Genomic DNA, 24,234 nt, shown 5'->3' on the forward strand with positions numbered 1-24,234 from the left:
GCTGTTGGCCTTAAGGGCCTTTACAGGTCAGCTCCGGCTATTTTGGCCTAAATAGGCGTTTTCCCGCGATTACTGCAAGGGCGTCTCCTGCGAGACTAGGACTTCAGCTCTTGGACTGTCAAAATTAATTTGAATCGGAGTTCGAACTTCTTACTTTGTTAACATTTAACTCATTAGAAACTACATAATTTGTTTGTGATAAGTATAATAGCATATATTAATAGTAAACAATTTTTATTAATTTAAAAATCCATTTTCTATGAAACTTGATACAATAAATTTGGCAATATTTATTTAAAGGCATTGGGACCGAGACGGGACATTATACAAAATCTTTAGCAATCCTATTATAAGAAAGTTTTATTAACTTCTAAGTGAACACCAGTATCAAAGTTCAAAAGCGTCAGAGGGAAGTTATAAATTAATTGCGAAAGAAACTTGAACGATACCGATCCTTATTCGTGCTAGTATCAAGTTTGCTAAGTCGTCGTTAGAACTTGAATATGCGCGCAACTCGGTTGTAAAGGAATTATAATTTTTTATCCAGTCAGCGTTTCTTTATGCGCTGCAGTGACAATATTGACTAAGTTATCTACGTAAAAGCATGATCCAACACCGAATAAAGGAATGGCCTTACCGCTAGTTATCTACTATCCAGATGTTCAGCCAGCTGATTGAAGGATTATTATATTATATTCTTTAAATTACATTGGGTATCAGTCTGCCGAGCGCTGGAAAGCTTTTGTTAATAACGACAACATAAATAAGACTACAAAGACATGTGAAACAAATAGAAACTTGACTATAAATGATACGGATAATTATTATGATCCACAATAGGAGATCCAAGAAACAATTCATTCAAATTCCCTCTATCACGACAGCAATAAATACTACTTACCTGCTTTACTTATCATGAGTGTAACGCCTTGTGTTTTTAGTTCTACTTTTTCTGCTACTTTGAGTTTCCAATTAGTTGTTTTGCTAAATAACTTCATCCCACCTTGATCTCGGTCGTATAACAACAGAGCTTTTAAGGCGATTTTATATATCTTCACTATGTGGAGCCAGCTCATTGAAATATAGTTCTTAAAAGTCCTTTCCTGTAATTAGTTTCAAATACCTGTCTGGTGTACAGGTATTTGAAATGTAAATGACACCATGTAATACGATTTGCTTATGTGTTCATTTTCAGTATATTTTATTATATTATCTTAAGTTAGTTCGCATTCAGACGTCGTACCGGGCGCGACTCTTATCCCAATATCATCTTACCACACTATATATATACATATATATATCTGTCTGAAATTTATCTCAACCCCGAACATTGGTCCTTCGAGCCATCAGTCGTATTTGTGGCAGGATCTGGGTGCGTGTGCTTTTACATTATTTAGTGCTTAGTGTGTGTGCGTTAGGTATGTATGTATATATGTATATATGCGTGTTCATTTTCATTATATTTTATTACAATATATCACTTAAGTTAGTTAGCATCGTACTGGGCGCGACTCTTATCTCAATATCATCTCAGCCGACTAGTTTAGTCAATTGCTTCCATTGTAGACCAATTTGGAATTCTGGAAAGCTCATTGAAGTATTACCAAACATTTGAAAAACGAACACAGTAGTTCTTAAAAGTCCTTTCCTGTAATAAGTTTCCAGGGGTGGTGGTATAATTAAAGATCAGGACGACCTTTCTTCCCGTTTGCCCAATGATTTAAAAAATATAACTATTGGATCACCGAAAAGATTCTATGACGCGTCTTTAAACAAAAACGGTATTAGTGAATTTTGTCAAGTTACGAGTCCCTAAAAATGCACAATGGAGAATATGTGATATCGGTTTAGTTAATCACATTATATAAAGTATAGATTTAACTCACCGTATTGGTTGATTGACATGTCATATGGAATTATATCTTCCAGCTGAATTTTGCTAGTGCCATGTATATGGCTTTCACCCGGAATCGAATTACTGATTTACAAGATTTACTATGCGCAGTATTTACCAACATGCGGACGTAGTAGAATTAAAAACGCTGGTCTATATATTATTTATACAGTTACAATAATTTCATTTCAATTACGTATATATAAATATATATAATGTACGACCAGACTTCTGGCACATTTAACCTGAATGATTGAGCAAGTAGTTAACAAAATAATATATGTATTCTAAGCAAAAATGGGTAAAAATATGAAGATCCCAATAATAATCGGTTTTTATAGTGTAGTATTCTTGTCTCTAATCTATTGTTGACTCATCATAAATATTTATTTTTGTCTGGACTAAAATTAATCCACTCGTGTGTACTTAAGAGAAAATTACAGGGTTTTTATACATAATATATTCAGAAATGTGAAAAGCTCGGATAAGTTATCTTACTCATAAGCTTTGCATGCATATTTAATGATACAGAAAGGCAGGACTGTAATTTTAAGGGATCAAAACAAATGCAAAGTCATATAAACTAAAAAGAATTAGTCAACATTTTAATTAAAACTGAGATCTACTAAACAATATGTTAATGTTAATAAATTACTTTACTCCTACCTTTTGCTTTATCCTTTCTAGTATTATAAAGTATTATCTTCTTTAGTAATTAATAATAATATATAGATTTAATATTTATGCAAATATTATATTTTTAACTAGTTTATCCCTTTGTTTCTTTTTAATGTGTTTCTTTACTTCTTCTCGCGTGTAGTTAACTTTAAACTGACATTAAAATATTACTATTGCCATAAAATTAAAAAAAAGAACACAATCTTAAACCAAATAAAAACGTTATGTGATACCGCTGTATTGAAATATTGCCATGATTCTATAGTTTAATTAAATTAAAAGTAATATATATAATGTCCGAATTCTTATTGATATTAAACTCAAAGCATTCTTTGTATTTGTGTAGGTAACCAAGTACAAGTTAAAGAAAATGTAGTCTTAGTCTGAATTTATGGTGAAAAGTGAAGTGTCAGCCTTACATTTTATTACGAAATTGAATTCAATTTTATTAATGCATGTATCAAAAGCTTAAATTCAGATTTTATGACTTTGATTAGATGGTTTTAAGGTAATGGAATGCAAATCTAATGATATTTTTTTATAACATATATGTTAAAACTGGAAAATTGAATGTATATTTTTCATATGTCATGAGTGTAAAAGTTTTCTGAAGTAGTTAATCAAAAAGGTAAAAGGATCTTAAAAAGTACTTGAAAGAGAAGAAATAACAATGTTTTCAGTAATAGTTTATAAGTTATTTTTTCTTGGGAAATTAAGCGAGCCTTAACACACATCCCATAATTTTTGGCTTCCAAATATGCTGTTTATCTCACAATGCTGCAAGCATTCAGCATTGTGGCAAGCACGCTTTAGAATACGTGCAAGTGTTAAATGCGAGAAAGAAAACTCGATTGGAGCCGTGATTCGAACTCACGAGCTCAGCCTTTGCCTACTAGACCAAAATTTATATCTAAACAAATTTTTTAAATATCATGGGGTAATGTGATATAAAGCCTTAGTTTTTATAGATATATTGACTCAAACTAAGTAAAAACTCCGTTAGTTTTTATGACGAGACTAATGTTGCGTTATCGCATCCTCAAATGGTACACTTAACCATTAAAATTGGACATTAAAAAGTACACCATTAATCACAGAGAAAGGGTCTTTACTAGTACACATGAGTATACTGTAATTGGATATGAAGTAGAGATTAAGTTTGTTTCAAGAAGGCGATACAGTGGGAATTATTTAACTAGATTTTCAAATAAATGGCACTGTCTGCTCTATCTGCAGATGCCAGTTTTTGATTTTTACTAGGACCTTATTACATCACATATTTTTATATTCTGCAACAAGTTAATTAAGGTGATTAATAATATCGATTGTTAATCATTCATGCCAAATTGTCAGGATGTAGCCCAAAGTCAGTACTTGATAAAACTAATTTTTACATGGAGGTATATTAATATGAATTAAATTAGAAATTGGAGACAAGTTGTTTACTCTGAGGTTATTCTCTTAAAATTTATATCAAGAAACATCAGACGATATTCTTCCAACCCTATGCAGTGTTTTATCCCTATAGCTTATAGCTGAGCGACTTCTGATATTATAAGAAATATATATTTCAAATTCGGCCCAAAGGTATAATCCTCTGAGTCCTCACAAAATCTTTATCAGACTTCAAACTTCTCAAGGCCCTGTCATATTACAAAGTTCTCTTAAGATAAGTTTCAACAACTTGATATATGCGTGTTTATCTGTAATAAATAGTAAGGACGTTCAATTGTTTTTTTTAAAGTAGTAATTACAAGTGGTTTAAGTACAACCTTTGTTCGTATATTTTTTAACTGTAATACATCCTTCATTGGAAAATTTATTTAGTTTGAATTTAATTAACTAATTGTCATTAAAATATGGATTAATTTTTATCACGACGTTTAAGGGTTGGGTAGAAAGTGTAATTGTGTGTTCGAATACATGGACAGTTGTGTGTTGTGTGAAGTCTCGATCCTAAATTATTTTTTGGCCTTACATTACTGCGTTTGTTCCATGATCATTTGTCTTAGATTATTTTGAGAACAAACTAAACTCATTTTATGAGGTTCAGGAGGGGGCTAACCTGCTAAATAATACCGCCCCCCATGGACACATTGAGAAATGCCGCCGAGAAATGAGGAGCCCGCGAGTGTGTTGCCGGATTTTCTTAGAAGAAACACGCTCTTTTCTTAATCCCTAAGTCGAATTGAGTTCATCATTTTTTTTAAATCAAGTCTAAATTACGTTTATCACACGGCCCTTACTGTAATTTTTCAGTTGGATGATTTTGTTCATTATTACAGGTGGAGATGTTATACCAACGTTACTTTCTCCGCATGAATCAGACGAATATGATGACATTGTTGGGACTCCTGCTGGGAGTGGGATTCGGAATGGTATCAGTTCAACTGCCAGCATTGCTCGCCGCCCAGACTTTCATCACTGAGGCATTGTACAACGGGACAAGTTTTGACCATATGTAAGAATATATTTGTATGCAATTATGCCTAGTGGTTTACTAACATCTGTATCGAAAGTACTCTAACACAGTGCAAATACTTCCTACCCGGCATGGCTCTTGCGATGGTCCGTCGCTGAATGTGCCATTTTTATTCGCAGAATACCTAATTGTAATACGGAATATTACATTGAATTTTAAGAGTAATAAAAATTAGAATTGCTTTGTAATGAAATATCAGTTTTTTTTGCTGGTAACCGTTTGTTTGCCAGCGTAGTTCGTATTGTATATAGTATTGTATAATAATTTAAACGATTTTGATTACTCAATTAAATTATATTTCCTAATTACTAAGGGACAAACCCAATAAACAATCTCAATCCATTTTTGACCATCTGCGATATACATCTTAATTAAAATATTTACATATAAAAGTGTAACTATAACCAATCGACGGATTTAAATAGCTATCTGTCGATACAAGCTATCCATGTTAGTTAGGATTGGTGTATCTGGATAGACCTTTGCATGAAAATGGCAGTTCAACTGTGCCAATATCCTATCTTAAGATTTTAACTTACACCAGTTTTTAAAATAATTAAAAAGCTATTTGATATGTTTTAAACATGACATGTATATTTTAATGTTATTAGTACGCTTTTTTTGGTCCATATTGATTATCAAATTTGTGTGAAAACAGCGAAGAGATTGCATTCTATCCGTCTCCAAAAATGTATTGTCTTCGTAGGGTTTGGTTATTGGGATGCAGATAGGAGATCGATCGAGTGTCACGGTCTGATCCCAGATCGTTTTCAATCTGATTTTTGTGGGTTAATTATTGGGTTCGGGCGTTAAAGTACTCAAAAATTCCCCTAAGTGTATATTTTATTAGTGATTTTGATATAAGTTTGCTTCTTGGTAAGATTACCTTAGTAATTGTCTTTGTTATAATCTACGCCTGTAAACCTTTATTCATAAAAGTAAATCAGTTTTATTGCACCGTTTTAAAGTACCATAATTTTTTTATCAAACATTATTTGAAGGAAGGAAATGGAGCAAGGATCCTTAATTGATTTATATTTTACGAATAACAGGGCTTGTGTGTAGTTTATATTATCTATTCCGTAGGGACATGTCGTTAGCGACTACTACAGATCCAAGTTACACAAGGGTTTCTCGTGCCTTCTTCGAGAGAGAGAGATTGGCGCACGTGATCAATGTAGTTCTTTTTGGCCTCGCAGCGTTAGTGTACGCCTGTAAGTACATTAGCATATTAGTTTGTAGATTGTATCATAACTTATATTAAATTTCCCATACATTTTGCATCTATTTCGTTGATATTTTTATGCTAGTGGAACAACCTCTGAAAATGAAACAATGATTCTGTGATGGGTATTCAGATGTTTCAGTCTCAGGGGACGCCCTTGGGCGTGTTGTTGGAGAATCTTTCACGGTTGAACTAAACTCGCCAAACCGGCGGTGAAGAGCTTTCGGGCCGAAAACAATTGAACAAATATTGTTTAAATAAATTCACTTGACTGAAATTCCAATATATTTAAGTAAATAAACGAAAAAACTGTTTTATATTATTATATTCTCTGATCTAAGGCCACTATATTTTGTTGAAAAGGTATCTATTATAGAACGTTGTAAATTATTTTTATTTAGCCAAAGTAAGAAGTCAGTTAAAATATAAAAAAAAATAAAAACGTTTGTTGGTTATAAATTACTTTTTACGCAGCGTTTCGCCAATGCGTCTGAAAATAATATATAACCTTATATTATGTTTTCGAAATAATAATGAAATATTAAAGTGGTTGTATAAAACAAAGGATTAAGATGTCATACACAGTGAACCCATTTAATCCCCGGAGAGTTTTAATACCGAATGATGTTTACATATTTTGTTTTCGTTTCAAACGAAAATTAATACTTTATTCGAAATCGAAAATCCTATTCTGGGAATATTGTTTCATGAGCACTATCTAATTTTTTTAATTGCAACTTAATAGTCACTCATTCATAAATTTATATGCTAGTTATTAAATAACTTTGCAATTTACAAAACCTAAGATAACTAAATTTATTTATAACGAAAATATAGATTGAATCATATTGCTTAAGTTTGTAAGGTGAAAGAAAATTGAAATAAAAACGATCACTGATTTGCTTCAAAATATCAATGAAATAAATGCAGAATGTCACTGTCTATACGGTATTTTATTGATTAGCAAAAAAAAACAAACAAAAGCACTTGCTTTTTTGTTAATCTCTCAGATTTCAGCATCTGTAGAGGTCGTGCAAAGTAAAAACTATATAATTCATTTCCAAGTTCTCCAATCCCCGTGTGCAATGTTTAGACTGGCTAATTACGAAACAACAAAAGCACCTTTGCCATATCTAAGCCTGAGGTAAGCCTTGCTTTGACTCTGTGCTCCCTAAAGACTCCTTTATTAGGCACACGAGGCTAAAAGCAATTATGGCTCGCTTCAAACGGATAGGTGTGCATACATTTAATAGTCTTTGCAGAAGTATAACTGAAAACTGTACAATAGTTTTGGAATGTAAAATTAAGTTATCCTTTGAAAGCCTGAAAATGTACAAAGTGTGATTCTGACGTCGGCTGTTAGTTTTCGGTATTTCCCTTTTCTGTGACTCGGGCACATGTATAATAAATATGAAAATATATTGGTTTTAGTATGACTTATTTAAGGATGGGAGAAAATAAAAAAAATGTTAATACGATTTGAGATCGACGATAACGTAACGATCAAAACTATGAATCTTTTTTTTATAGAACAAACGGCAAGAGGATCACCTGATATTAATTGATACCACCGCCCATGGACACTCTCAATGCCAGAGGCTCGCGAGTGCGTTTCCGGACTTTCAAGAATGGCTACACTCTTGTCTTGAAGGACCCTAATAAATAATCTTAGTAAATTATTTAATAAATGTTTAATAGGAATCTAGTTGTTGGTCTGGACCACATTCTGAATATTATTCTTAATTTTGACTAGAATTTAAGATTATAAGATTTATGTTATTAAGGTCTTCTCGCGTGCTTGAGCAGACCAGCAATGAACGAGATATATTTGCTGACCGTCTCATATGTAGTCCTTACTACCTTCATACTTGTTGAGTGCTCCCTATGCGGCACTGCAATACTAAGGTGAGTTTAATATTTATCGGAATGTATGTTAATTAGGAGTGTATTAGTAATTGTGTCCGCACATGTCGGCGGATTAAGGTGATGATTGCGCAAGTTAGGTAGGATTCTAAAAGATTCTAAAGCTCTCTTTATCAGTCGTTTAAATTTTTTTAGAAGTAATCTAATGTATTATGAATCAGGTTGTATAGACACATATTTAATATAAGATTAACCTCGATGGTAATATATACATATAAGATTTAGACTTAAATATAACAATTTTTATGAACTTATGCGCTAATATTATTTAGCATAGTTTATATTGGTTTTACATATTTACTGCTTAGGTTTATTTCTTAAAAACACATTACAATTAGTCAGAAATAAAATTAAAAGCACGACGGTAAATATATTTAAATGATATACTTATATTATTCACAAATACGAAAATGACATGCTATGTCTTGTCTAGAAAACAAACAATAATAAATTTGTTGAATTCGTTGGAACTAAAGGACTTATATGTCTCTTTCCATAACAGCGAAAACACAATATGACAAGAGAGAGAAGTGTAGATTAACTTAATAAGTATCATATATATAACATATACATACATATATAAACAAATGAAAACATTTGCTGCAGCGATATTATACTATTTAGCAACCGTTGTGGACTACAATGGCAACAATTTTTATAACTATGTAATATATGTATATGCATTTTCATTATACATAGGTATCATTGCCTGCTTACATAAGCATAAAAGACTAGTGGGATGTCTTAATACCTGCATCGCTTCTAAAATAAATGTCTAATTTAATTCTAAATCTCAATTTATCTTTGTGTTTGTTTTTAAGTTAAATTCGGGGTGGCGTATAACAGAGCTATGCTTTATCAAATTTCACTTTACGGTCTTTTATTGTCGTTAGCCAAACAGATTGACGCATAACGTCGTATGTCTAGTCAAATGAGCAAGCACAATCGACCAAAAAGCGCATCATGTAATATTTAAAATGAAAGAGCAATGTTGTCAACCCTGAACATTACCGTGCATTTTATTTGTAATTAAACAGTCAACAACAGGGTTTAACTTTTAAGTACAAACATGAAACTATGTGTACTTTTCAACACATTTGAAAAGGCATTAAAAAACCTCCTTTCACGTTGAAATAAAAAATGTTGTGTTAACAAGTTGCTGAGCGTAGCGTGTAATTACTGCACAGAAAAATGTGTCAGATTAGCAAACTACCATGGATTAATACATTCAATACACCGGTATCAAATTTCCTTGCTGTCAGCGTCTGGAAACCATAGCCCTAGCAACAACCGAACGACCACCTAGGGTGCAGACCTATACAAATGATCACATTGTTACTCTAAAACAATCAAACAAGATTGTATGACATGTTTAGTTGTTTTAGAAATTTACATTTTACATGTCAAATCATTTCGAATTCCATGTAAAGTGGAATGTTATTATTTCATTCCTGATGATATTGAATATATAATAGAAATTCCAAATTGAACCTCAAGTTTGACATATTTCGCTTGAATGATTACAAAGTTCAGAACTAATCCAACTGAATTCTCGAATTTCGGCAAACAAAATATACCGTATCATGGCGGGATTTTTACGCGATTTGCTACAAAATATGTCTTCACAAATTTTATGTACGATGGATATATCTCGTGATAGTTTAGGAGATATAGCCAAAAACGTATTTTCACCTCTTTTTCCAAGATGGTGGCCTGGGCCAATGGCACCAACCCGACAAACTTGAGTTTAAGGTTATATTGACTCCCCCTACATGCCCCATAAATAGAATTGCGTCCTCTATCAAATTTCAGTTTAGCCTTCAAATCGAAACATTTCAATGGACTAAGTATTCATATTAATATCATTTGTCAGTGTTTTGTTTCAGCAAATAAACATAAGTCTATTTCATATTCACAATATGTAAATAATAGCCAAAATATTCTTATGACAGTATTTATTTAGATAGGTTGACGCCATCAAGATAGAAAAAGATGTCTTCAGGCAATGTTCAATTGGGTGTAAACATGTAATCATATATTTCATGGGGCTCTTCTCTGCCAACATGTCTCTCAGTACAGCGGGCTTGTCAAGTCAAGTGTAATCTGTAAATAAAATTTTGTTATTTATATTTCTGAATTACCTAGCTAATGTTTAAGCAAAATTTGAACTATTAAAAGGATTTTATTTTTAGTTTAAAGTTACTTATGCTTTACAAGTTATGTTTTGAAAACCGGTTTGGGTGAATACTTAACCCATTTTATTTATAACTTAAACAATTTAAAAATGAGACTTTATAAAAATCTTAAGAAGCTTATAGTTAATACCTCTTATCAAATTTTGACGGAAATATTTATACATAAATACAAACATAAATAGAACACTACGTTTAATTGGGAAACTAACATAGAAACCACAAACAAATTATCGTTCTTCCGTATACGATTCCAATATCAGTTTTGGAAAAAAGGTTAATCTCATCAGCATCAGAACTGGAATGTTTTTAAAAGCTCATACTTGGCTGCCAGGACTTTTTAAACACATACAATCTCTGATCCATTAGTAAGTTTAGATAAAAAGACCACTTCAAACTAAGTTAGCTAAGTTGCAAGGGGATTTCGAATTGGTTGTGGTGAAAGCTCCCGGTTCCCAATCAGTAACTTTTGGGTCAAACTTTACGCGTTATCTAATTTTAACTTTGAAAATATTAATGATACGTCACTTTAAATATACGTGAAATGAATTGGGGACTGCCATTGACATTTAAGAAGCCGATGTTAAATTAAAATTATTTTTGTTTGGATAATTTAATTATTTGTTGACTATAATATCGATTTCAAAGTAAGATGAAATGAAATTAAGATATAATATTTATTAATGAGTGCCTCACTATAATCAATCGTGCTTCGAGACAGTATTTAGAATTATGGATGCGTAAGATAATATTTGTACAATGTATCTTAAGTTATAAGTAAACATACAGGGATTTGTGTATAATACTTCTAAACATATGCGCAAATACACAAAATTTGCTTATTAATTTGCTTATACAAAATGCAAAAGAAATGCAGAATTGTGTCATTCTTGTTTGAATAACATTATAAAGAAGTTGAAGGTCTACGAATAATAATCCATGTTCAGGAACACGCCCTGAGAAGAACATTTAAACCCAATCCATTGACTATATATTTAGTATTTTTTAAATTAAACATGTTGGTGATAAGTAAGGTGAGAAGTTTGTCAGATCTTCTCGTTCGCATTCCCAAGATCTGACTAATGTATAATAAATTATTTATTCAGGAGTGTACACCGTACCTTACTTGTAATTTATATGAATATATGAATAAATATACTTTAATTATACTTTACATAATAAGCTAATAATTACTTTTATATTACCAGATCAATGAACGTTAGTATGGGTGTATGTGCGCTATTCACATATGTGACCTACGCCACTCTACCACTGCGATTACATGAGGCTACGATTGGTGGATTTATACTTGGAGCTATCAACATTGGCGCCCAAATCATGATGACCAAGACTACTGATACTCAGGTATGTAGTGTGTAATAAAGTGGTAAAATACAACCGTAAAAGGCAAACAGACGTTCAAAACATTGTAAAATATTATACATATTTATTATAAATACACGAGTATCTTCAAAATTGTTTAACAGGTTCGCAAATTTCAAGTTATGATTACCGAAGAGTTTTTACATGTATCTAGTGTCCGGTTTAGCAATAAAGATCAGAGGCGACATGCCATGCCCATGAATAAATGGAAATATGAGAACAACCAAGGGTTGTTCAACAGTCTAAGAACCAGCAGCTATTGCAGTGAAACTTCTTTATCGGCGTTTGAAAAAATTTACCGTCACATTTTTCGGTTACGCGCCATCTTTTTCTTTTCCCTACCACGATTGATTCTAAGAGATTAATAACAAAAATATATAATATCGATAACAATGATAGTAATAATTCCATTACAATTAATGAAATTCTGTAATAGGTAATCTAAGTAGTTAAAAGGTAAAATGAAATAATTGTATTATTTGTATATGTGTATGATTATGAAAGCCTTTTGTTAAACTTTATATTATTTAACTTTATTTAACCAATTTCGGTAAAGTTGCATATATTAGATAATTTCTCGAGAAATAGGGTCATAAAGAAGTTTCACTTCTTACGTGTATACATTAGTACACGCACACATTTTTTAAATTGAAATAACATACACAATCTCCTGATCTACTCGTAAGAATAACAACAAAAAATTTGGATATTTTTTTTCTGACATATTTTTATTGCGGGAATTAAGTTCGGGAGAGTTGTTAAGGTTGCCTTGTGGTGTGCGAGGCCCCAAAGTTGTTCGTAAATATATTAATATGTCGACAAACAATATTAAATGTATGAAATACACATGATTTCCGGGTTTCTATTATACAGTTCTATAACAAGCTTTGATGAACTCTCGTTTAACAATGGTTTTATTTAAAGATGATTCTCGCAATTCGCTTGACCGATCGTAGTAAAAACTGATTTAATAACCAGGAAATTTAATAACCCGGCCTGAGGAATTTCCGTTTAATTTTTGATTTGCTTATTCATGATTGGAAGTCAGTGTTATTTTTAAAGTCATTGTTAACCGGAAATTCAGTAGTTATCAGCAATCATTAAAAAAGGTTTGCATAAATAGCCGTGCGAATAAAAATAAAATTTCAATATATAATAGTTTTTCGAATCTTGTGTTGTCCCTAATGTGTGTGTTGTTTTAATATTTTTAGATTTTTTGCAACCTGGTAACTCTGATCGCATGCAACATAGCCGGCATTATGACCCATCACCCGCGTGAACTGGCGCAGCGTCGGGCTTTCTTGGAGACACGTGACTGTGTTGAGGCACGCCTGGTGACCCAACGAGAGAATCAACAGCAGGTCAGTTAATAAGTTTTTTTTACAAATAATAACACTAAGGGTCTGTTTCACAATGTCCGGATAAGTTCCAAATAAGCTATTTATTACGTTTTTATTTTTGCGTTTCACGACTGTCAGATAGCGCTATTTGTCATGAAATGCCAAGTATCTCATTCGGAACTTTTATATTTCGAATAATTTATGTGTTGCATAGCTATTTGGCACTTTATCCATACATTGTGAAACAGGCCCTTAGTCAAGGTGGTATTTTAAATCTCACTCCAGGGTTCGTCTTGGTAGTGGCTAGTATTGAATGGCTGATAGTCTTATCGAATATATTAGATGTGCCTTTCGGGTAATTAATCGCTAATTCACGATTTCAATCAATGTGTCTCTTAGTGATGTAATGATGGACGGCATGCCCCTGACTCAAACAAAAGGATAACAATTATATAATGGTACAAAAACAAATAAAGGAGGCCGTTTTCGAGAGACAAGCTGTTTAGTTGTGATAAAAGTGCTTAATTTATAAAATAATAAAAATAAAAATCTGATTACAAATATTTAATATAATGCTTGTTTTATGTATTAACTGTCAAAAAACGTAAGAAATAAAATATGCTTAATACAAGGCGATCTTTCGTTTAATAAAAAATAAAATACGTTTATTATGGAACAAAAGATAAACAGGTATCACTTCCATATCATTAAATTTGACTCTGTAGGCATCCTCTGTGAGTACTCACAGAGTAGGCCGAGAGAAAAAGCCGGCGTAAAAAAACTCTCGGTACTCTTTTGGTGCCAGCACATTATTAACTAATTATTCGTATTCTAATTAATACTATGTAGTCAGGCGTCTGTATCATATTAATAGAAAGTTTATCTCCCGTTGGCCCTCTGCGTAAGTGTGGGTAAAAATGAGTGTAAACCTATACCAAAGCACGAAATGTCGTGTGAACTTTATAAACACGTATATCAGGGGTTCATCCTTTCCTAACTTTTCTCGATTTCACGCCGAGTTTCCAACTTACACTCTCTTATCTTGTTTGTTTCATTGACGACGTCGAGAGGATAAGCGTTTACTTTTATTTTCACAATATAACTTTTATCGTCAAACAGGGGTTCACAAGAAGCCCACTTCTTAGGCGAAATAAGTTTTTCTATATGTAAAGCCGCAACTTAGTGGTTTACTCTGTAGTAAACAGCATTATTTTTTTTTTCATTAGAATTCGTGTCTTAGAACGAAAAATTTACTTGTGTCAGGTACAGAAGGCCTACTGGTCTACTGGTCTGTATAGACATACAAAAAACGGTTGTAGCGGCACAGCATTATTATATATTTGTATTAATAGCTGCCCCCGTGAAATCCGTTTCTCTTTGATGTGAATTTACTGTACCTACCTTTTTAGTAAATACCAACATGGAACATTTTGCTATGCTCCCCCAGAGACTGTTCGGTTTCCGAAATGAAAAGGTTTTTCTGTGAATTTTTCTCTGTATAAACCTCAGAGTTCAAGTCGTAAGTTTTTAATTAACAAATAACAAAAGAGGTTGATCGTAGAGGGGTGAAAATTAAGGGTTGTGTAATAAAATACAAAAATATAAACAAAAACAATGGTTTAAAAATAAAAGATTATTTTAAGGGTGGACCAGCCGTAATAATTAGGGGGATGCAAAATAGATGTTGTCCGATTCGCAGAATTTTAATATCAATAGTTTTTTTTACCTTGATAATTTTATAAACAATTTAGTAGGTTTAGGAAACCACGGTGTTGTAATGACATGGCTGATAACAGTGCATAGTTTTAAAGTATAAACTACAACCAGTTTATACTTTAAAACTATGCACTGTTATCATTATCATAATTATTTTTAGATATTGCTGTAAAATTGTGAAATGGCGTTTATGACGAATCGAAGATTTTTATTATTATAAGACATGGGTCTTATAATAATAAAAATCTTCGATTCTTCGACTCTCAGATGATAAAGCTTTCTGTGGATGGCCACAGAAAGCTTTATCATCTGAGAGTTTTGATGTTACGGAGACAAATATAATTTAATAGTATGTACACATGAAGCGTGACTGAAGCTTTGTGTTTTTATCACAGTAATATGTTAGGCATTACAACAAATATATTCTATATATTCAAAGAGATCATTAGTACTGGATAGCATTCATGGAATGCTTCGTAAGGCCACCTTTTACTCAAATAAAACTCAACCAGCATTACAAGCTGAACACTGGTACTCCTTCACTATCGCCCAAACCCAATAACCTATCCAAATCGATTTTTGAACATCTGGGATAGACATCTTAATCCAAATTTTACTGATAGCGTGCCAATAACCAATCGATGGATTGTCATAGCTATCTGTTGATACAAGCTATCCATGGTAGGTCGGATCGGTGTATGAGAACCTTTGTATGAAAATGACTGTGCCAATATCCTATCATAAGATAGTAACTTACACCAGTTTTTAAAATAATTAAATAAGGTATAATTTGATAAATTGAAACAAAGGCATGTATATTTTAATATCAATCACATTACCTTGGCAGTGGCACCATTCACAACACTGGAGATGGTCAGAGAGATACTTATGTAGATGAATAGCAGTCGAAATAGCAAGAGGTCGTGTAGGTCATATAGATATAGCAATTGCATTTTAAAACGTTATTGGAAATTAATGAGGCACCGGCGTTGGTTCTATTTCTATGTTAGCCAAGGATGATGAAGCATTCAATGTTAATTTGTACTCGGTGAAGCCGCTTAACCCGTAAATCGAGATTAATTTAATCTCGCATAATTGTTTCATGTTAATCGTCAAATACAAATACTGTTCGCGTTATGAAAATAGCAATTATTATAATGCAACACCGACGCGTTATACAACCGATACTGTGTAATAATTAAGTTTTTTCACACTAATGTCAAATATAATAGTTTCTGACAGTCGTTAAACTAAATGTTTTTAACTACGGTTTGTTTTTCTTAAATAGTATAAAAACCAAAGTCACATCATCGCGAGGAAACTTATGAATGTAAATTTAAAAAAGTGGTTCAAGATTTACATGTAACATTGATTCAAGGATCGGAAAGAAACAGTCTGCCACGTTTTTTCAAGGGCAAGCTATTAATACCTGTAATTCAAATTCAAAAATCATTTATTCATGTAGGTAACATAATGTACACGTATGAACGTCTAAAAGAAATATGATAAATGCTTCTAATTTTACATTCACTGTCAGTTCTCAAATCAAGGGCGTAGATCGGAAGAGAAGAACTGGCAATAAACTCTCCGCCACTCTTTTTAATCGCCAAGTTTTTTTCTGAAATGAAATTAAAGTGGCTGTGATGATCGCTAATCTTCGAAAGGAGATGGCAATCAAAGGAACCGTGGACCTCAGATAAATTAAATACTAAAAATATAAAAGTTAATTTGTATTTCAATTGTTCAGAAACGGATTTTGTAACCTAGTTAGCGAGCGATTAGCAGTGAGCTCCAAATTAGTAATTAATCACAAATTACAAACCTAACAAACACCACGTTTGTAAACAACTGTTGTTTATCACAATCGAATGTAATTATTATATGGAGCCCAAAATTATTCCATACATAATTTAGGGGCTACATTGATAATAGTTTCACAAATTGTTTCGCTAATACACAACATAATTACATTTTGATGGACTAGTTTTTAAGGTTTTTTATCAAACCAATATAATGCGATAATGTATTACTGCAGTGCCGCAGCTAGATACGTTAGTCCTCATTAATTAACCGATGCTTCAGGCGAGTAGATGAGCAGACCAATGCGTGATTGAACGACGACTGTTAGTTCTAATGCTTCTTTGCTTACGATGTTTTCTGTCACCGTCATTAAGTAGTAATGGTCTAATCTGCTTTCTATAATGAAGCGAAAGACTTTAGCGATTCAAATTCAAAATTATTTTTAGAAATTTTGTAAAACTGATTGAATTTTATATTAAAAATATGTCGTTGTGGCACTTCGTCGAGCTATGGAAGGTAATGTATTCGGAAATAAAAATACATAACTTGGTAAAAGCAATTTTTATTTTTTGTTTTTAAAACAATATTTTAATGATTGTAAATGAAAAAATATAACAACATAAAGCTGAGTTTACTGAAAGGACCAAAAGAGCCTAAATTATGATCGTCATATAATTTAATTCTACGTATATACTTAAACATCAGCACGCTAATTGCCTAAACCGGTAAAAATAGGTTATATTCGTATACGATTTTTCAAATACGATATGTATATATGAAATCAGTTCCTATTTTGAAAGGTATTATGAATATTTGCCCTTGTCCCCCGGCCGCCATGTTGGAAAAAGGGGTGAAAACACGTTTTTGCCTATATCTCCTAAACTATATATCGTACATATAATTTGTTTTAACACACTTTGTAGCAAATCGCTGTGCCTACAATTATGTATTGTATGGGTTTTTTATGTTAAAATATTAAGTATCTATCGTCGCCAAATCTTTATTTTTATTTATAAAATAATATTTGTTTATACTAGTTTAATTAATTAAAAACCGGTTTTCTATTCGGTATATTTACCGGTCCCCACTCCCCAACCGATACGAGAGCTTTGGTCGTAATGTTGAATTTATTTCGTCAAGACTTATTATCTTTATACCCTCGTATATCCTCGTAATGGGAGGTTTAGTTGAGAATCCACTCTTCACTTTACTCATTAACATGAACTTACAGCTAACGGAAGAATTATTTCAGCAAGGTACTTTTATATCGGCGTAATTTTAACTGACATCAAACTTATCAATTTGACATGTATGTGGTATGGTTAGAATTTTATAATATCAGTGTAATAATGATTGATCAACGTCACTGACACATGACAAGCATGTTGATCAATTTAGAAGTCTGTGTATATTTAACCACAAATTCGGAAACTAGGAGTCAAGTCGATAATTTAATAGAATTGGGAACAGTTTATAATTAATGTAAGCTATTTTGAAGATACAAGAGAATTTTATTTTAATTCCTTTTTCATAAATCTCTTTTACTCCTGTTATATGATGGAATCCCCGGTTACACTTTCCACATTTTAAGACCCATAAGTCGGCCTGAACGAAAACCGAAACTAATTTAATTGTCATGAAATCGTGTCAGGAACACTTTTTTATATAATAACCATACAACTATTTAAAAAGGTAATTACTCTATATGATACACAACAATATGTGGACGAAATATTTCAAAGCTTTCAGATTATTATAAATGTTAAGTATCATACTGTTAAGTACATGTGTCCTTTGTAATAATGTTCACAGGAGCGCCTGTTGCTATCGGTACTCCCCCGGCACGTCGCCATGGAGATGAAGGCTGACATCGCAAACCAACCACGTCAGGAGCAGTTTCACAAGATCTACATACAACGATACGAGAATGTCAGGTGTGTATTTTGACAAAGGGTGGCCGAAGAATGTTATAATAAGAAAAATGTATTACTTTATAGGAAAGGACCTTTTTAGAAAAAGGATACTTTGCTGACGTTTGAATTAAGTATTAAAAGGTTTTGTTGTCAATATGCTTTAAAATAAGAGCTGGGATCATATTATAGTGATAATTATTTGCCCTGTTGCTTTGAATATGGGAGCAGTGTTGGCCTAGTGGCTTCAGCGTGCGACTCTCATACGCGTCGTAGGTTCGATCCCCGGCTGTGCACCAATGGACTTTCTTTCTATGTGCGCATTTAAGATTTGCTTGAACGGTGAAGGAAAACATCGTGAGGAAACCGACATGTCTTAGACCCAAAACGTCGACGTGTGTCAGGCTCTGGAGGCTGATCACCTACTGCTTATTAGATTTAAAAATGGTCATGAAACAGATTCAGATATCTGAGGCCCAGACCTAAAGAGGTTGTAGCGCCACTGATTTTCTGAAAATAACTTTAATACAAGTCGTGTTCGCTTAAGAGATTTATTTAAGTTTTTTTTAATTAGTGTAGGTACTTGACCGAAATATAAAGTATAGATTTAAAATAATAAAATAATATGAAGATAAAATTGATCTATTTTAATGTAAATTCATTATAATTTGCAAACCCCAAACCTTAAAAATATTTTTATCGTTATAGTAAGACTAAATTGGTCCACGGCATCTCTAGTCAATACGCGTTGACATCCGACCTAGTATGCAATGTTTGGTTACATTGTTTATCGTCATTTCGTCATTCACTTATCACATCATTTCACTCCCCGGATACAATACAATATAATACAATTACGCACCAATACAGGTTAAAAGTATATCATTTTTAATCAACATGCACGCGCCACCTGTACGATTCCAATTGGGCAAAAAATACAAGTATACTTACTTGTTATTCCCTACGCGATATCATTCTTGGAATCTAAAACAAAATTATTCACACAGAGCTTGATATTTACATAATAATATTTATTTGGGTATCTCTTCAATCATTCATTGGGGTTAAGAAATACGCCAACCCTCTCTGGGCTTTTATAAAGCATTTGTGAATAAGTAGTTAAGTACTGCCTTTTGTTTACGTGAATACCTAAATAATATATTAATTTATTTCTCTGTGATTCGAGAAACAATTATGTCTACTTTGATCTTCTGAAGAAAACAATTTTTTATTAACATGATACATCTTAATTTAACGGCTGATTTATTAGGTGAAAGACCTATACTCGAATTTTAATTTTATAGAATTCTGACAGCTATCATTTTTTGACATGTCAGATTACAGACCTTTTTGGCGTGGCACATTTTTCAATTTGAATACGAGTCTGCACATCTGAGTCTATATATATTCATACATTTTATTTGTTAGTGAATGTATCCATTTTATAAAGCGCGGTGCTCCACATAGAAAGTGGTTTTAGGGCGAGTAATAATTACGTCCCTTTTCATCACAAACAGTGAAAAACGCTAACATTTTATTTTTAATAGTGCAGTGATGCCAGCTAAAGAATAAAATAAAGTAATTAAAATTAATTCGTTATATTGTTCGTGATATTAAATATGAAAAGTTTTTATGTTTTATACATATTTAGTTTAGACGTTAGTAGTACAACATTCTTAGTACTTACTGACTTACAATAGAGCGTTAATTTAGCTATGCTATAACATCTATTTCGAAGGCTACGGCTATATAATTTAAATGGCTTGCTTTTCAATAGGTAAAGTCACCACTACTAAGACATATGTTCAAACCCCGATAGTGTTTACTTATTATGTCCGTAATTAATAATCGGTGAAGGCAGTATTGTGTGGCAGTCGTATTGCCATCATACGCCCATTGTAACATGCGTAACATATAATAATAAGGACTTAGAAGAATGCTTGCTGTATAATTTTGTGCTGTTGAAGAAATTGAACCCTATTTTGAGGTGTAAGACAAATCGTACTATAAAAATGGTATCAAAGGATTGTATGACCGCAATAATCGTTGTATTGCTGCTGAATGTAGTTATATTTAATAATAAAATCATATTCATCAATCATAGAAAAAGATTTTGTTTAGAAACATTTTTTCTGTTAGCCTACGAACGAAAATTATACAAAAAATACATTCATAGATATATAAAAATTAAGGTATTTATTCATTTCAAGTACATATGCATTACATTGCGTAAGATTTGGGAACCCTAAGTAAAAAATACCTGTGTCGGGGTTTCCAGCTCTTCCATAACAAACTTAATTATAAATTCCTTAATATATATTTATATATAATTTACTTACAAATTTTTCAGATATATTTACTATCTATTGATAAATTTTATTTTTGTGTTTCTTTAGTATCCTGTTTGCCGACATTTGTGGATTCACCTCCCTCTCAGACCAATGCACTGCTGAAGAACTCGTCAGACTCCTCAATGAATTGTTCGCAAGGTAAGTGCCATTGCGATGTGCCTTTTTAGTCCTAATCAGTCTTTTGATTGGTCTTTTCATTATTGATGGTTTTAGGGTAGTTGAACTTCCGCCCTCTGTATTTTTTAATAATATCTTTCACTGATGATTTGGTTTTCATGTAAAGGACGAATCAAAAAATAACTGTTATTGAATGTACTTTCTGTTTTGAGTATTTTGTATATTATATAGTGGATACATCTTAATATATATATTTCTTGTGTGCGTGTGTATGTGACTGAACTCCTCCTAAACGACTGGACCGATTTAGACGAAATTTTTTGTGTGTGTTCAAGGGGATCTGGGAATGGTTTAGATTCACAATTTTGTCCGCTGGACAATGTTTTTTTAATTAATTTTCAATTTATTAGTTGTTGTTGATTTTGGAATGTTTTACATTGGATCCGACAGACGGCGCTATCATCGCAGTGTCAAATTTTAAATAATATTCGAATTTTAATTTTAGTCTGTCCCGAAATTTAAAAAAAGTTTTGTTATCATTGTGTTATATCGTGTGTGACCATGTGCTGGATCGTTAGATATTGTCATAACATTTGAATAATAATTTTCATCAAAATGGCTTATTAAAAATTGAAATTTTGAAATTAAAGACGTGTAGACAGGACAGGACAACGTCTGTCGGATCCGCTAGTTATTAATATTTCTTCTCTTCTAATTTAAGTTTACTAGCAGTTTACACGTACTAAAGTATGTCTGGAGTTTAGTTAAAGCAAGATGGAAGGAAAATATGAGGAAATTTCTAATATTTACGTCTACCTAGTTCTGGTTGAATAAGGAAAAAACAACTCCCTTATATTTATTAATGATCTCCAATTACTTGTATTTTTTATCAAAAATTTTTTTTTTTTTTTATTTTTTTTTTTTTATAGAACAGGGGGCAAACGGGCAGGAGGCTCACCTGATGTTAAGTGATACCGCCGCCCATGGACACCCTCAATGCCAGAGGGCTCGCGAGTGCGTTGCCGGCCTTTTAAGAATTGGTACGCTCTTTTCTTGAAGGACCCTAAGTCGAATTGGTTCGGAAATACTTCAGTTGGCAGCTGGTTCCACAGAGTGGTGGTGCGCGGCAAAAACTGCCTGGAAAAACGCGCAGTTGTGGAACGGCGGACGTCGAGGTGATACGGGTGGAATTTCGTATTCTGCCTCGACGTCCGATGATGAAACTCAGCTGCAGGTATTAATCCGAACAACTCCTCTGAACACTCTCCATGGTAAATGCGGTAGAAGATGCAGAGAGACCCCACATCTCTACGCAACGCCAAAGGATCAAGCCGCTTGGAGAGATTTTGGTCGTCAACGATTCGAACCGCTCTTCGTTGAATACGGTCAAGTGGAAGAAGCTGGTACTGGGGAGCACCCGCCCAAAGGTGGGAGCAGTACTCCATGTGGGGCCGAATTTGCGCTTTATATAGTTGCAAGCGGTGGCCCGGAGTGAAGTACCGTCTCGCCCTGCTGAGCACACCGAGCTTTTTGGAGGCTAATTTTGCCTTTCCCTCCAAGTGACCGCGAAACTGAACGTCGTTCGATATGTCAACGCCAAGTATTCCAATGCTGGCTGTGGCTTTAAGGAGAGTGTTTTCGAAAAGAGGAGTAGCGACAAAGGGTGTTTTTTTAGCGGAAAACGCGCAAACTTGTGTCTTTTTGGGGTTAAATTGGACTAGGTTTAGTCTGCCCCAGTCAGAGACTCCACGTAGTAGGGTTTCTACTTCAGACACAAGTTTGTTCCGGTACTCATCGACATCTGCCCGAGAAATACTTGCCCGGCCAGTGTAAAGAGTGTCCCCAGTGCTGTCATCCGCATAGCAGTGAATGTTGCTAAGTTGCAACATATCATTGATATGCAGAAGAAACAGGGTCGGGGATAAAACACAGCCTTGTGGGACCCCAGCGTTCACGGGTTTAAGGTCGGAACATGCTCCGTCGATGACGACCTTGATGCTCCGATCGGCCAGAAAGCTGGAGATCCAATCGCAAAATTTCTCGGGAAGCCCATAGGCTGGAAGCTTCGAGAGCAGTGCTCTGTGCCACACCCGATCGAAGGCTTTCGCTATGTCCAAACTAACCGCTAGAGCCTCCCCCTTGGACTCAATTGCCTCCGCCCATCTATGCGTAAGGTATACAAGAAGGTCACCAGCCGAACGACCACGACGAAAGCCGTACTGAGAGTCACTTATCAGCTGGTGGCCCTCCAGATACTCCAGGAGCTGGCAATTAATAATGGATTCCATTATTTTGGAGAACAAGGAGGTTATCGCTATTGGGCGATAGTTGGACGGATCGGAGCGATCGCCTTTTTTAGGGATCGGATGTATCGATGCGATCTTCCAGCACTCCGGGACAGTGCCAAGCGAGTACAGGTACCGGAAGAGGCGCGTTAAGACCGGAGCCAACTCAGGAGCACAAGTACGCAGCACAATTGGAGGAATACCATCCGGCCCGCTCGACTTATGTATGTCCAAGGAAGATAATGCTTTGCGGACAGCACGTTGCCGGAATGTAACTTCCGGCATCGAAGAATCACACCGTGAAATGCTCGGTGGTGATCTCCCTCGGTCATCCAAAGTCGAGTTGGACGCGAAGAGACAGCCTAAAAGGTCGGCCTTCTCCTTCGCAGTGTGGGCCAGCGAGTCATCCTCCCTGTGCAATGGTGGAATGGAGGGCTGACAAAAATTCCCTTGGACAGCTTTGGCTAGAGACCAGAAGGCTCGAGTCCCCGAAGGGAGTTGGGCCAATCTCTCGCCAAATCTGGCAATGTGCTCTGACTTTGCTTTAGTAATTTCCCGTTTGAAGGACCTGGAGGCTGAGTTATATGCTTTTTTGAGTTCGCTGGTATTAGCATCACGAGATTTCGCCGCTTCTGCCCATGCCTTAAAGCATTCTCGCTTTCGACGCGAGGCAGTCTTGCAAGAATGCTTAAACCAGGGCTGAGACTTGCCACCGATCGGCACCGCAGAAAAAGGAATAAAGAGTTCCATTCCCTGCAGAACCACTTCGGCGACAGAGGCAGCAACGGAATCTGGAGCTTCAGACGAAAAGCAAATAGGCCCCCAAGGGTAGGACGCAAAGAAAGACCGCATCCCGTCCCAATCTGCTGACTTGTAGTGCCAAATACGGCGAAAACCCAAAAAGCGCGACCGCGAAGGGCGCGTAGATGGCACAGTAC

The 24,234-nt window shown here is 34.1% G+C and overlaps 1 protein-coding gene across 1 annotated transcript in view; it reads left to right on the plus strand.

Moving 5' to 3' along the window:
- The window catches only part of LOC111003341 (adenylate cyclase type 6), a 133,078-nt gene that overhangs the window by 85,433 nt on the left and 23,411 nt on the right, over window positions 1-24,234 (plus strand). Inside the window, exons 6-12 of the mRNA XM_022273785.2 lie at window positions 4,858-5,033; window positions 6,141-6,268; window positions 8,064-8,184; window positions 11,603-11,759; window positions 12,989-13,138; window positions 18,446-18,567; window positions 20,940-21,032. Coding sequence (XP_022129477.1) covers window positions 4,858-5,033; window positions 6,141-6,268; window positions 8,064-8,184; window positions 11,603-11,759; window positions 12,989-13,138; window positions 18,446-18,567; window positions 20,940-21,032 — 947 coding nt within the window. The remainder of the gene's footprint in view (window positions 1-4,857; window positions 5,034-6,140; window positions 6,269-8,063; window positions 8,185-11,602; window positions 11,760-12,988; window positions 13,139-18,445; window positions 18,568-20,939; window positions 21,033-24,234) is intronic.

The sequence above is a fragment of the Pieris rapae genome, chromosome Z, assembly GCF_905147795.1.
Source record: "Pieris rapae chromosome Z, ilPieRapa1.1, whole genome shotgun sequence".
Lineage (NCBI taxonomy): Eukaryota > Metazoa > Arthropoda > Insecta > Lepidoptera > Pieridae > Pieris > Pieris rapae.